Source organism: Ahaetulla prasina, chromosome 3 (assembly GCF_028640845.1).
Source record: "Ahaetulla prasina isolate Xishuangbanna chromosome 3, ASM2864084v1, whole genome shotgun sequence".
In the NCBI taxonomy this organism is placed as follows: domain Eukaryota; kingdom Metazoa; phylum Chordata; class Lepidosauria; order Squamata; family Colubridae; genus Ahaetulla; species Ahaetulla prasina.
This window is the reverse complement of record NC_080541.1, coordinates 175,052,819-175,067,585: the sequence shown is the minus strand read 5'-3', so window position 1 is coordinate 175,067,585 and position 14,767 is coordinate 175,052,819. Positions and strand designations below refer to the sequence as shown.

The window sequence follows — 14,767 nt, the reverse complement described above, 5'->3', positions numbered from 1 at the left end:
TAGGGAGTGCCTGAAAGTCAGGATGTATATTATTTAATGTTGCCAAGCAGGAGAGGGTGGAGAAACTCCTAAGGAATTTATATTCCCAAATATAATTGCATACACGTATATTCATGCTTATGGAAATATCTTTGGACAATGCTGGCTCTCTCAGCTAAGAAACAAAGATGAGCATCACTCCCCAGAGTTGGAAGTGACTGGACAGGGGAAATCTTTACCTTTTACCTATATTCATAGGTAAAGATTGCATATAGATTGTGTATGCATAAGACAGTCATTTTTATATAACAGCTGCATACATACAGGAAAAACAGAAAAAACAATGTGTAATAAGCAACCATGCAAAATTAAACAGCCTTACCGTAAAGCCACACAAAGCAAATAGAAATGGGGAGGGATTGTCGGCTTTGACTCACCTTCCACAACCTGATATCTTCCAGATGTTTTAGACTATACATCCAATCATCCCCACTCAATATGGTCTATCTGGGTAATGGCTGGGTTGGTAAAGAAGGCTGTTTGTTGTAAGCCAACTAATGTGAGGAGCAAGACTCAAGAAGGCTGATTTTGAGTCAAGTAGTAGTTGAGAGAGTAGAAGTGATAAAAGCTCTTACCAATGGAATCACCTAATCCAGGGGTCTGCAACCTTGGTCCCTTTAAGACTTGTGGACTTCAACTCCCAGAGTTCCTCAGCCAGCTTTGCTGGCTGAGGGACTCTGGGAGTTGAAGTCCACAAGTCTTAAAGGGACCAAGGTTGCAGACCCCGGAGCTAATCCATTAGAGTGTTAATTAAAAACAAAACAAATAGGAAAACCAAATTCAAATGTACTCTGACTTGCATAATTGACGTAAGAAACAACAATATGGGAGCATATTTATTAATTCAATGGATTTTCCACTTGAATAAATAAAAGGGTACAAATTAGAGAATTTTCTATTAGAACAGATGTGATCTATTAACAAAAGGACTTAATTCTGTATAGCTATATGAAGCTATTCTATACTTTTTGTTAGTTATACTTATACTACACTTACACTAGTTTCAAATATTTTCAGTGTTTGAAAGGTCTTATGTCTTCCTAGCTTTTTATATAATGCACTTGTTAAGGTTTGTTTTGAGAATTAAATACACGTATTTTGGAATCACACATAAAATATCATAGCATAATAGGCATTTTCTACCTTACTTCCAAAATGGCAAATGAAGCCAAGGACACAGGGCAGTTTGAATTCAGATCATGGCAAGAAACAAAATGTAATATATAACCCCATAAGGCCAGTCTGTTCTAAATACCTCTGCCTCATAAACAATTACATTTACCATTTTTAGAAATCACACAATGCTCATCAAATGTGGATCTTGGTTTGCTTGTTTGCAAAATATTTGCTATTTTAGATCATAACTGCATTAAGGTAAAGGTACAGGTTCCCCTCGCACATATGTGCTAGTCGTTCCCGACTCTAGGGGCAGTGCTCATCTCTATTTCAAAGCCGAAGAGCCAGTGCCGTCCAAAGACATCTCCATGGTCATGTGGCCGGCATGACTAAATGCCAAAGGCACACAGAACGCTGTTACCTTCCCACCAAAGGTGGTCCCTATTTTTTCTACTTGCATTTTTATGTGCTTTCGAACTGCTAGGTTGGCAGAAGCTGGGACAAGTAATGGGAGCTCACCCTGTTACGTAGGACTAGGGATTTGAACCGCTGAACTGCCGACCTTTCGATCGACAAGCTCAGCGTCTTAGCCACTAAGCCACCGCGTCCCCACATAACTGTATTATCCATGCACTATTGGCTAATCTTACTCCCACTCTCATTTTCACACACAGGAGAAGCTGATATTAGCAATGCCTGAACCAGGTGATTCAATATATTGCAACAGGGTAAATGGGAGGTTTCGTTCTTCTGTATTCTCCAAGTCATTGACCTACCTAGCAACCAGGCACTCAAACAAACAAATCTAGGCGGGGCCTGGATCTCCATCCAAAGCAGCCTGGGTATCTGGCATTTACTTGATTGGAACAGGAGATACATGATGTTAATAGCCACAGCAGAGTCAGATCTGATTCACTTTGATGCATGCTCGTGGGACAAATCATTTAGTTGGTCAGGTTACCTTGACCCCTGCAGTATGCGCATGTCTACAAAGCTGTTTTGCAAGAGACAGCGCAGCAAGGTAGTTGCTTCTAATCTGGCAATTAGAAAAAAAAACTTGGGTCTTTAAAAAGAAAACTCACACACAATGATAAATCAATAGTTTGCTTTTAGTGCTGCTTATGTGAACCATTAGATGCTCCACACAAAAGGGTCCGTATAAAAAAATGTTTCTATAAAGGGAAAGGGCAGTAGTCTGATCAAGAGGTCAAGCATTTTCAGCTAGGGTTCAGATTGTTACAAAATCACTCTCCCCAGCGTAATCACTCTAAAATGGTTGGCATGTGTTTGCAAAAGGATTGTACAGTGTTCTTCAGACAGGAAGGCAAATATTTAATAGGTACAACAAAGAGCTGGTGGGATGGGCCCCATGACTGGAGTATAGCTATTCAAAAGGAAAAGAAGAAATAGTGAGGAAGACAAGGCAGCGCCATCTTTAATAGCAAATGGAGGCAAATAGGTTAAAGTGGAGGAATTAATACAAGGAATGGCCACAAAGCTGAAAAGTTTCCTTGATGATTAAAAGCTCTGTTAAAAAAAATAAAATTGTTCACCTTGGCTGGAAGGAGCAGGTCACCCCCAAATTCTGGACTCGATTATGTACATACAGCAGGGGTTTCCAACCTTGACAACTTTAAGACTTATGGACTTCAACTCCCAGAGTTCCTTTGCCAGGTTTGCGGGATGAGGAACTCTGGAAGTTGAAGTCCACATGTCTTAGAGTTGCCAAGGTTGGAAACCCTAATACAGCATCCAAGGGAAAACCAAAAGCAGCAGCTCATATCATAGAAAGGGTTTTTTTTAAATAAGCAACTCAAGGTAGTGATCATACCTAATACTCCTTCCTCCTCCTACTTTCCCCACAACAGCAACAACCCTGTGAGGTGGGTTGGACTGAGAGAGAATGATTGACCCAAAATCATCCAATCAGCTTTCAGGCTTAAGGCAGGACTAGATCTGGTTTCTAGCCCGGTACCTTAATCACTAGACCAAACTGGTCCTTGGCTGGGCACGAAAAGTGCTGCTTCCTCCCTCATCCCAAGGATATCATGTCACTTATGCTGGGGGTCAAGGTGGCGATGATGGACTCGAGGCAATGTGCCACGCCGGCGCTGGCACAAGGAGGGTTGCATCCCACGCCTTTTCCACAGAGCATGGGTTTTCCAGGCCTCAGCAAAACTCTCTACCTAGGAGGGGGCAAAACAGTTACAGAATATTTGAACCGGTGCTATGTAGGAATGGAACTTAATAGGTAACACATTCAGAATAAGTTACAGAGGTGCCAAGGAAAATTGATGTGTCCAGTGGTGAGTTTCAAATATTTTACTATCAGTTCTGTGGGTGTGGCTTGGTGGGCGTGGCAGGGGAAGGATACTGTAAAATCTCCATTCCCTCCCCAATCCAGGGAAAGGTTACTGCAAAATCCCCATTTCCTCCCAATCAGCTGGGACTCGGGAGGCAGAGAATAGATGGGGGTGGGGCCAGTCAGAATTTTTACTACCGGTTCTCTGAACTACTCAAAATTTCCATTACTGGTTCTCCAGAACTGGTCAGAACCTGCTGAAACCCATCTCTGAAACCCACCTTTTTCTCTTCTCAAAGGCAGAGAGGACATCCTCTGCCAATTACTAGTTCTACTTTTCTTAGTCACTAAAGCCTTTCCCTGCAGTTTGGGATTACTTATTTACAACTGGGATATGCCACAAAGGATTGTAGTTTGAATAGTTCCTGTTCAGTGGGTAGCCAGCCAGACATGTCGGCTCTGAGATTAATCCATTGAATCCTTCCCATTGCATACACGCACTCACACCCCACAAAATGTCATTAAGCAATCTATTATGGCAACAGAGTCTGTCCCATCCCAGTGGACTGTTCAGCCAGTATTTCTTTAATATATTTGTTTGAAATTTGTTTGTACTTGTGGCTGTGCTTAGTTTTTCTAAGCAAGACTGAACAGATCAGTGGGGGTTCAAATTTAACTGATTTGTTTCATTTACGGTAATTCATCAGTGTGATTCTTTTTTAAAACAATCCCCAATATTTGCAGTTACTATAACATGAATTTTTAATGTCTTTTCTCTCTCTTTTTGTTTATGCAATTTTCCTAATAAATGGTTTACATAAATATATAACTGCTTTTTTACAAACGCATCCTTCCCAAATACGATCAGATTTCTGAACAACTTTTGAGAACACAGTAAGTTCTGTGAACTTCTGACACAGATGGCAAAAAGCTCTATTCACTTCTACCATTCTGCTGCCGCCATCTGTTTTGGTGGGGTGCGGTATTTCAAAATTAAAAAAAAAATATCTTTTGATGGGTATTCTAAAATAGAATTTCCAATCAAATGCATGAGACCACCAGAGGCCCTATCCTGTGCGAGTTAATTCACCTCCTTAAATGGAGGAACACAGGGCTATAATGTAAGGACACGCAAGCCAAGGAAATTACAAAAGTGGTAGAAGCTGAATGGGAATTCGTCAGGTCTCAAATGCATGCAGAATTCTACACAGAGGCTGATAGCCGCCCTCACCGGAATCATCTGGTCTTTTTTGTTCTCTTCTTCCAGAAAGGTCAGTTCCCTTGGGGACAGCAGAGCCAGACGGAGCTGTGGCACCACAGATCGTGCCATGTCATGCACAGTCCTATCAAGCACAGCCTGCAGGGAGTGAGTACAGGGCCAGCACAGGTTAGAACGGCTTTAAATAATAAAGATGGAAAAGAATAATAATAAATAAATAAATAAAATAAAATATAAAATAATAGAATAATAATAAAATAAACAAGACAAGACAAGACAGAATTGTTGTTGGCTATCATACCTGCCATTTCTTAGCGCAACGACTATATAAATAGCTATTAAATAGCTATTCTATTTGTTGGTCCTACAATTCCAGCTCGAATTACAATACAGGTAATCCTCAATTTACAAAGTTCACTTAGTGACCATTCAAAGTTACAACGGCTCTGAAAAAGGTGACTTATGATCATTTTTCACAGTTACGACCTTTGTAGCCTCTTCCATGATCATGTGATCAAAATGCAGATGCTTGACAACTTATGGTAGCTCCCACGTAACACCGCTCCTGCGCAGACTGCAGTGGCTACCTGTGGCCTTTCGAGTGCACTTTAAAGTGTTGGTTATGACCTTTAAAGCGCTCCATGGCTTAGGGCCTGGGTACTTACGGGACCGCCTGCTGTTACCACATGCCTCCCACCGACCCGTACGCTCTCACAGAGAGGGACTTCTCAGGGTGCCGTCCACCAAACAATGTCGGCTGGCGGCCCCCAGGGGAAGGGCCTTCTCTGTGGGGGCTCCCACACTCTGGAACGAGCTTCCCCCGGGTTTACGCCAAATACCTGACCTTCGGACTTTCCGTCGCGAACTGAAGACACATCTTTTTATTCGCGCGGGGCTGGCTTGAATTGAATTTTATTAATTTTAAATTTTTATTAATTAATTTTAAATGGGGTTTTTTAGTCTAGTATATTTTAACCTATCAGGCTAATTTTAAAATAAGTTTTTTTATCTGCTTTTTAAATTGTATATTGTATTATCTGTTTTATTTTTGCCTGTACACCGCCCTGAGTCCTTCGGGAGAAGGGCGGTATAAAAATCAAATAAATAAATAAATAAATAAAATAAATACTTATGACCGTCGGTGTGTCCCAAGGTCCCTTTTGCAACCTTTTGATAACCAAAGTCAATGGGGAAGCCAGATTCACTTAACAACTGGATTACTAATTTATCAACGGCAGTGATTCCCTTAACAACTGTGGTAAGAAAAGTCGTAAAATGGGGCAAACCAAATATCTCCCTACTTGTATCGGATTCTGGAAAACAACATTTATTGTATGCACCCGAAATATTAAAAGAGCAGAAGGGGCTGTAGTTCACAAAAGCTTATATCTTTTAATGAAATGCGTTTGTCAGAAATGGTGCTACCAGACTTCTGATTTTTTGCTATCATAGACTAACGAGGCTCCGCTCCTACAAGGCACCAAAGATAAGTGAAAGATGCCACTTATTGGCCAAAAGTTATTATATGCCATTATTTTTAATAGAATTAGAAATAGCCAAGGAATCAGCTGATCTGTTATCACAGAACCAGCTTTCCTGAAGGATATCAGCATATCCTTCAGCTTTTCAGCTTTTGTAGCCTTATTGACAAGCCCCTGAAAAGGATGAAAACAATGCACTCTTTAAGATTGCCTATTCTGATATTTGAAATTACTCAGGGCTAGATTCTGTTTATAGAAATACTGCAACAAAAATCCCATTAAGACAGTGGTCCCCAACCTGTCTAGCTTCATGGACCGATGGTACCAATGTCTATGGGTGAGAGGGGATGGTTTGGTGTGCATGCCCGCCACTTGCGCTTATGTATCCCGATCTTCAATGGCTCTGGACCGGTACCAGTCTGGGGACCAGGGGTTGGGGACACATGCATTAAGAGATGGTGCAGTTCTGATTAACTGAAGTCGGAAAACTTAGAAGAGGCAATGGCAACATATATTTTGTACATGAACCTGGTATTTTTGTATAAGATTCTAAACTGAGGAATACCTTCTTAATTGTAGACAGTTTTGCAAACATTTGGATTCATTCTAATCCAGTTTTTCATCTGGGCTTGAGATGGAAACTATCCTGGAACATCAATGTCCAGAAAGTGGACTTTGCTGAATTTCCTGGATTGAAAGCTGTCAGTACTCACAGCTCTCAAAGTAGCAATCTAATACTGGATTAGGATATGGGGCCCTTATTGCAAGGTCTATTGTTTTACAGGGAGAGAAGGGCTAATTTCAAGAGATGGCACTGAAGGTATTCAAAAGTCCCTGTTCTCCAGGTGTTCTGTAAGGCCCTGAGTATCAGGAAAAACAACTATGAATTACTGTCTCAAGTAAATATCTTTGGTTACTTTCCTATTGGGCTATGTGAGGGTTCTAAAACCTGTTTTATTATACTTTTTCAGGAACTACAAGATTATTAGTTTTTATTCTTCTTTTTTATCATTATCTTGTGCTGTTTTTACTTAATGATGGCTATCCCTGCTGTTATTTCAACAAGTCTATCATTATCATAATATTGTTTTGTTATCACTGACTACTGTTAAGTATTTGAGGAGGTTTAGCTCTAATTCTATGAAGCTTATTTAAAAAAAAATCTTAAACTTTAAACCTTGGGCCATTCCACACACTAACACACCATCTAAACTATCAGTACTTACAGAGCCAACATGAGCCCATTCTCGTACAGCATGGATCAGCTTCACCTCGTCAATAGTCAAACAGTCACTCTGCAAAATAATTTGCATTGCCTGTTCTGACAGTTCCAAGAACCCACGTGTTTGGGTCACCTCCTACAGAGAAAAAAAGATGCTGTATATCTCTGAGATAGAGAATATGAGGATAAAGAACTTCAGATAAAGTTGAAGAGCCTGTGGAAAAAAATAGAGTGTTAAGGCAATCCAGTTCCCCATTATATTACTCACCAACATAATTTCTAGACTCAGTGCCACCATTTCCTATTGCAACATGGAACAAAAAACTTTTTTGAAGTAAAGAGATGATCAAATCTTGACTATTGCTGATGTACAATGGTTGTACAACTGAATCTGAAAGCTGAAGACATAATAGCATTGCCAAATCTAGGTGCAATGCCTTTTTTTTAATAGGAAAATGTCTGGAACCCCTATATAATAGTACCAAGAGTTTCTGCATATAAGGAAGTTTATTATATATATATGGCTCAAATATATTATTTGGGCTATTATTTGTAACTGCTGGGTTTTTAATTGTTATGCACCAACTAGAGTCATTGCTGTGAGGCGAGTGGCCATATTAATTAAATGCATACATACATATATTCATACATACATTCATACAACTGTACATATATACCCGTGGTCCAATAGGAAAGAAAATTACATTGATTTAATATAAATTCTCTTTATTCTCCAGGATCTTGGTTAGAATAGGAAACATTGTATTGGGCCTCCTTTCCAGGGTTGAAATCGAGCAGGTTCTGACAGGTTCTGGAGAACAGGTAGCGGAAATATTGAGCAGTTCGGAGAACCAGCAAATACCACCTCTTGCTGGACCCAGAGTGCTGTGGGAATTGAGATTTTGCAGTATCCTTCCCCTGCCAAGCCCACCAAGCCACATCACACCCACCAAGCCACGCCCGCAGAACCGGTAGTAAAAAAATTTGGATTTCACCACTCTCCTTTCTGCATGTCATCTCAATATCTACCTCTTCTTACCTGAGTATGATTCTCAATGAAGGCCAAGCAATATGTTTGCAAATCTAGTAGTCCATATGCCACTGCTGCCTGTCATAAAGAGAGTAAGAATTTAAAAAATTGGATAAAATGATTACAGTGGGTAGAACTGCATTTATTGCCTATATTTTTGAAGGCATTATTGTGGGCAAGAGTAAAATAAATGAAATATTTATTCCAACATTTCGGGTCTTTTCATGGGTGAACAATTAGATATTATAATCTTTAGGAACTCTATCTAAGGAGACAGATAATTTTGCAGTCATTTAAAATCTCTGCATTTCCCTGTTCCACTTTTCTTTTTTATAATATCTAATTTAGACTTCCTGGCTGGTATCTTTCAGATGTGTTCACTCAAAATTGTTGAAGTTACAGTCTCTACATTATCTAAAGAAATGAAAGATGGGTGAAAATTGATCTTAATAAACTGAGGGTATAATTCAGTATTATTGACAGACACATTAGATCAATTGGTCTCTCCCCAATTACATCTACTAGTAACTGGCCCACCAGAGCAGGAAGACAGGGGATGTTGCAAGTCCCACAACAGGAAGGTACATGTAGAAAAAGGGCCTTCTCTGTAGTGGCTTTCTCCCTTTGAAACATCTCTCCCCTCAGATTTTAACTACCCTGACATCAACTGGGAGACAAACTCTGCACCAAGTGGAAGATCCAACAGGTTTCTAACCTGGGCCTCTGGTGGCTCAGACTGCTAAGACAGTCTGTTATTAACATAGCTGCTTGCAATTACTGCAGGTTCAAGTCCCACCAGGCCCAAGGTTGACTCAGCCTTTCATCCTTTATAAGGTAGGTAAAATGAGGACCCAGATTGTTGGGGGCAATAAGTTGACTTTATATATAATATACAAATGGATGAAGACTATTGCTTAACATAGTGTAAGCCGCCCTGAGTCTTCGGAGAAGGGCGGGATATAAATGCAAATTTAAAAAAAAAACCTAGCAGACAACTTTATTTCCCAAAAAGTAGAGAAGGGAACAAGGGGATCAGCCATATTGGACTTAATTCTCACTAATAGAGATGAAATGATAGAAGATGTTGAAGCTACAGGAACCTTGGGGGTAAGTGATCATGCAATACTGGAATTCAACATTATGCAAACACAAGTAGTAGAACAAAGTCAAACTAGAGTCTTGGACTTTAAGAGAGCTAATTTCAATAAATTTAGAGAGAGCTTGAGAAGAATTCCATGGATGAGAATCCTCAAGGGGAAAACAATTCAAGAAGCTTGGGAAATTTTGAAAAGTGAGATTATAAAAGCCTAGTCTAGCACAATACCAATGAAGAAGAAAAATAATAAATCTCAAAAGAAACCAGCATGGATGCATAAAGAACTATCTGACAAATTGAAAGACAAAAAGGACAAGTAAAAAAGTGGAAAAGGGGGCAAATAACTAAGGCAGAATATCAGAAATAGCCCGAGCCTGTAAAGATGAAGTGAGGAAAGCTAAGGCTCACAACGAACAAAGGCTAGCGACAAAAGTAAAAACTAACAAAAAAAGCTTCTTCCAACATGTTAAAAAGAAGAAAAAAGTCAAGGAAACAATTGGCCCATTGCTGGGAGAAAGTAGCAAGAAGGTGCCAAGCAACAGGGAGAAAGCAGATCTACTTAACTCATTTTTTGCATGTCTTTACACAAAAGGAAAAAACAATCCAACCTATCAAAAACAGCACCACAAAAAACAGATTAGGAATACAAGTTAAAATAGTGGGGGAAATGGTAAGTGAACACCTGTCTACCCTAGATGAGTTCAAATCACCAGGACTGGATGGATTACACCCCAAGGTTCTGAAGGAACTGGCAGATGAGATCTCAGAACCACTGAACTATATCTTTCAAAGATCCTGGAGCACAGGGGAACTTCCAGAGGACTGGAAAAGAGCTGATGTAGTTCCCTTCTTCAAAAAAGGGAAAAAAAAACAGATCCAGGAAACTACAGACCTATCAGCCTGACCTCAATACCAGGGAAGATTCTGGAAAAGATAATCAAGCAACAAATCATTGAACACCTAGAAGCAAACAAAGTAATAACCAAAAGCCAACATGGGTTTGTCAAAAACAGATCATGCCAGACTAATCTCATTGCATTCTTTGACAAAGTGACAGAATTAGTGGACCAGAGGAATGCTGTCGATATAATTTACTTGGACTTCAGTAAAGCATTTGATAAAGTAGACCATAACCTACTACTAGATAAAGTGGAAAAATGTGGGTTAGACAGCACCACCACCAGATGGATTTGTAACTGGCTGACCAACCGCACTCAAAGTGTAGTCCTCAATAGAACTACATCCACATGGAGGGAAGTATGCAGTGGAGTACCTCAAGGCTCTGTTTTAGGCCCAGTACTCTTCAACATCTTCATCAATGACTTGGACGAGGGTATAGATGGGGAACTCATCAAATTTGCAGATGACACCAAGCTGGCAGGAAATTATTTATTTATTATTTATTAATTTAATTTATATACCGCCCTTCTCCTGAAGGACTCAGGGCGGTTTACAGCCAAATAAAAAAAAAGTTACAAAAGATTAAAAAACATTTTAAAAATCTAATTCAGATTAGGCCGAAACGAATAAAAACAGTGATAAAACCATAATAAAACTCACATTTAAAATACATTAGGCCAGCCCTGCGCGATAAAACAATATGGTCTTTACCTCGCGTCGAAAGGTCCGGAGGTCGGGGAGTTGTCGTATCCCCGGAGGCAACTCATTCCAGAGGGCAGGAGCCCCCACGGAGAAGGCCCTCCCCCTGGGTGTCGCCAGTCGACATTGTTTGACTGACGGTACCCTGAGGAGGCCCTCCCTATGGGAGCGCACAGGTTGCTGGGAGGCTATTGGTGGCAGCAGGCGGTCCTGTAAATAACCCGGTCCTATGCCTTAGAGTAACCAACACTCCAGAAGATAGGCTCAAGATACAGAAGGATCTTGACAGACTTGAACATTGGGCGCTAACTAACAAAATGAAATTCAACAGTGAAAAAAGTAAGGTTCTACAATTAGGCAAAAAACCCAAAATGCACAGGTACCGTATATGTGGTACCTTGCTCAATAGAAGTAACTGTGAGAGGGATCTTGGAGTCCTAGTGGACAACCATTTAGATATGAGCCAGCAGTGTGCAGCAGCTGCCAAAAAAGCCAACACAGTTCTGGGCTGCATAAACAGAGGGATAGAATCAAGATCACGTGAAGTGTTAATACCACTTTATAATGCTTTGGTAAGGCCACACTTGGAATATTGCATTCAGTTTTGGTCGCCACGATGTAAAAAAGATGTTGAGACTCTAGAAAGAGTGCAGAGAAGAGCCACAAAGATGATTAGGGGACTGGAGGCTAAAACATATGAAGAATGGTTGCAGGAACTCGGTATATCTAGTTTAATGAAAAGAAGGACTAGGGGAGACATAATAGCAGTATTCCAATATCTTAGGGGTTGCCACAAAGAAGAAGGAGTCGGGCTGTTCTCCAAAGCACCTGAGGGTAGAACAAGAAGCAATGGGCAGAAACTGATCAAGGAAAGAAGCAACTTAGAACTAAGGAGAAATTTCCTGATAGTTAGAACAATCAATAAGTGGAACAACTTGCCTGCAGAAGTTGTGAATGCTCCAACACTGGAAATTTTTAAGAAAATGTTGGATAGCCATTTGTCTGAAATGGTGTAGGGTTTCCTGCCTGGGCAGGGGGTTGGATTAGAAGACCTCCAAGGTCCCTTCCAACTCTGTTATTATGTTATGTTAAGATAAGACTCATCCCACACGGTTGCTTTCCCACAAGGCACTGAATACATAGTGTTAAGTGTGGAAATTGCAAGAGGCAGGATGACAGCAAGTAACTTCAGCTCTTTATTTCAGGTTACTGCAATGCATAGCTGGCAGTGCTCCCCTTTTAAAAGGAACTGTCCGCTGGTTCAGCCATTGACATCCCTTTACTTTTCCCGCTACTTTAATCCACTAATCAGCGGCGGGCATGCTAATGTCTGGCTAAACCCAGACCTGAGTGAAGCCTACATTCCTGGCTTCACTCGCTATTTACATATTTAACACATAAGTTTTGTTTGATTGTGCTGTTGTGCCATGGGGTGGATGAGAGCATGGGACACAGTTTATTGTTGAACTAATCTTGTCTGTAATTTTAACAGGAACATATTTTTGTTCCTTTTATGAAAGAAATTTCAAATCAAACTATTTCTAAAGGCAAAATCTGCCAATCGCATCCTAACAAACAATCTGTGGAATCTGTCCTCTGACCATTATCTGAAAATACAAATTACATCTATATATGCCACGTGGCTCTCAAGTGTCATTACCTGGTATTTAGATTGCACTGACAAAATTGGCAGTAAAATTATGCATTTTTTTTAAAATGCCATTTTTGTCCTGTTATCAAGTTGTCACTGTCTGGATTGGAAAAAAGCAGAAAATTTTCCGCCGCAACCATTGACAATATTACTTTATCACCAGACATGTTTCTGTTACCCTGGAGATCAAACATTTTGGTTTTCTTTTTAAGTGCATCGCCAGACTTTAAAAAAAAAAAAAAAGTCACCGGTGCTTTGGATTCTCTAGAGCAGCGATTCTCAACCTGTGGGTCGCAACCCCGTTGGAGGTCGAATGACGATTTGCCAGGGGTCGCCTAAGACCATCGGAAATATGGGAAGTATACTTGCGAGTCAAAGAATCGCACTCCAATGGTTGACTCCACAAGCCAACTGCAGGCTCTTCAAATTGCTAGCCGAATTCGGCTTAAGGCACAATGAATTAAAAAAGAGAGAAATCTTTGCTCTGATGTCTCCCTCTCAAGCCAGCTGCAATCACTCCCAATCGCTAGCCTAATCTGGCTTCAGGTGCGATAAACTTAATAGGGGAGGAGTCTCCACTTTAATGCCTCCGTCCTCAAGGCAATCGCAAGCAGTTCAGATTGCTAGCCAATACGGCTTCAGGCGCGATAAATTAAAAAAAAACAGTTTGCCGCTTTTCCCCCCCTTCTGTGGCTGCTGAGGCGCGCTGAGATCTTCAGGGGTCGCCACATCGTGGGAAATTGTATTAAAGGGGTCGCAGCACCATAAAGGTTAAGAACCACTGCTCTAGAGTAGTGGAAATATCTATGGATGTAGTGGTGAGTTCATTTTGAAAGTATGGAGAGTTGCTATCTTATGCCTAGACTGAATGGAGTTTCAGTCTCCATGTGGCATGTTTACATCTCATTTTGCTTGCTCTACTGCTCCCTATCAGAATGAAACTACTGCTTTTTCTGACATATTCCAGGTTCAGTAAGCAGAACTGCAGCTGGGAATGAAAAGGAATAAATAGGCAGTCTGCAAATTTAAACAATTTTCTGTTATAGAGTATATGTGTGAAAACAATGTGATTGTGGCAAACCACATTATCTTGCCAGTTGAACTCAGGATACACCAGTCCTACATAGGGTAAGCATGCAACGGCTTCAAAAACAGTAAATACCAAACATCTGACCACAGCTGTGTTGTTTTTGTACCTTGATTTGGTATCTGCATGTCCTGTAAAAAGAACACAGACCATGGTTTTCAGTAACTCCAGTCTGTCCTTCTCTGATTTGCAAAGTGGGCTAACAAAGTAATGTATATATTCATAAATAAATACGCATCACTTGACAAACTTTATCACTTGATAAAGGAAATGCTACTTGGAAAACACCAAAGGGGGAATCCAGTTTTAAATGTGTGGGTGTGCCTCAGAGGCACAAAAGGAGACTTTAGCAAACACCACCATGATACCACAAAGTTCATCAATTACATAGAGATTTTTCCGTATGTGTGGCTGTTTTTGCAGAAAACAAGAAAGAATGCACCTGTGAGCCCGCAGCGCTAACCTCTACTTTCATTCCCTGCTCCTTGATTACGCACGAATCTCCCCGATACCTACACATGTCTGTGAGACACTAAAGAGGCTAATCTGAATTTGAGTATGAAAGAGGCTATTATGTGTTACACCATATCAGTGTTTCCCAATCTCAGCAACTTTAAGATGTGTGGACTTCAGCGCATCAAATTCAGAATGTTGAAAAGAAATTGCATGAAATTCTCATCAGTAGAATAATAATGTTCCAACAATGCAACATAACAGGATCACCTTTGGTGTTGGGAGAGAAGATGACAAAAGAAATAATGCTTTTAAAATGGGCTGGATCAAGCCATAAATTACAGAGGGAAAAAATACAGGAAAAAATCCACAATGTATCCCTATGGAAGAGATAGTAGGGCTATGTACAGAGTTCTAGAAACCATGCTCTGAATGTTTTACCTAAAGTAATTTCAGAAGGAAGGCTGCTGGG

At 40.4% G+C, this 14,767-nt stretch overlaps 1 protein-coding gene across 3 annotated transcripts in view; it reads right to left on the bottom strand.

Moving 5' to 3' along the window:
• Window positions 1-768: 768 nt before the first annotated feature.
• The window catches only part of BTBD19 (BTB domain containing 19), a 72,960-nt gene continuing 58,961 nt past the window's right edge, over window positions 769-14,767 (bottom strand). For all 3 annotated transcript variants that reach the window (XM_058178929.1, XM_058178928.1, XM_058178927.1), the window contains 4 exons: window positions 8,419-8,487; window positions 7,384-7,515; window positions 4,689-4,814; window positions 769-3,341 (listed from right to left, as the gene is read on the bottom strand). In XM_058178929.1, the coding sequence (XP_058034912.1) occupies window positions 3,207-3,341; window positions 4,689-4,814; window positions 7,384-7,515; window positions 8,419-8,487 (462 nt within the window). In that variant the 3' untranslated portion in view covers window positions 769-3,206. The remainder of the gene's footprint in view (window positions 3,342-4,688; window positions 4,815-7,383; window positions 7,516-8,418; window positions 8,488-14,767) is intronic.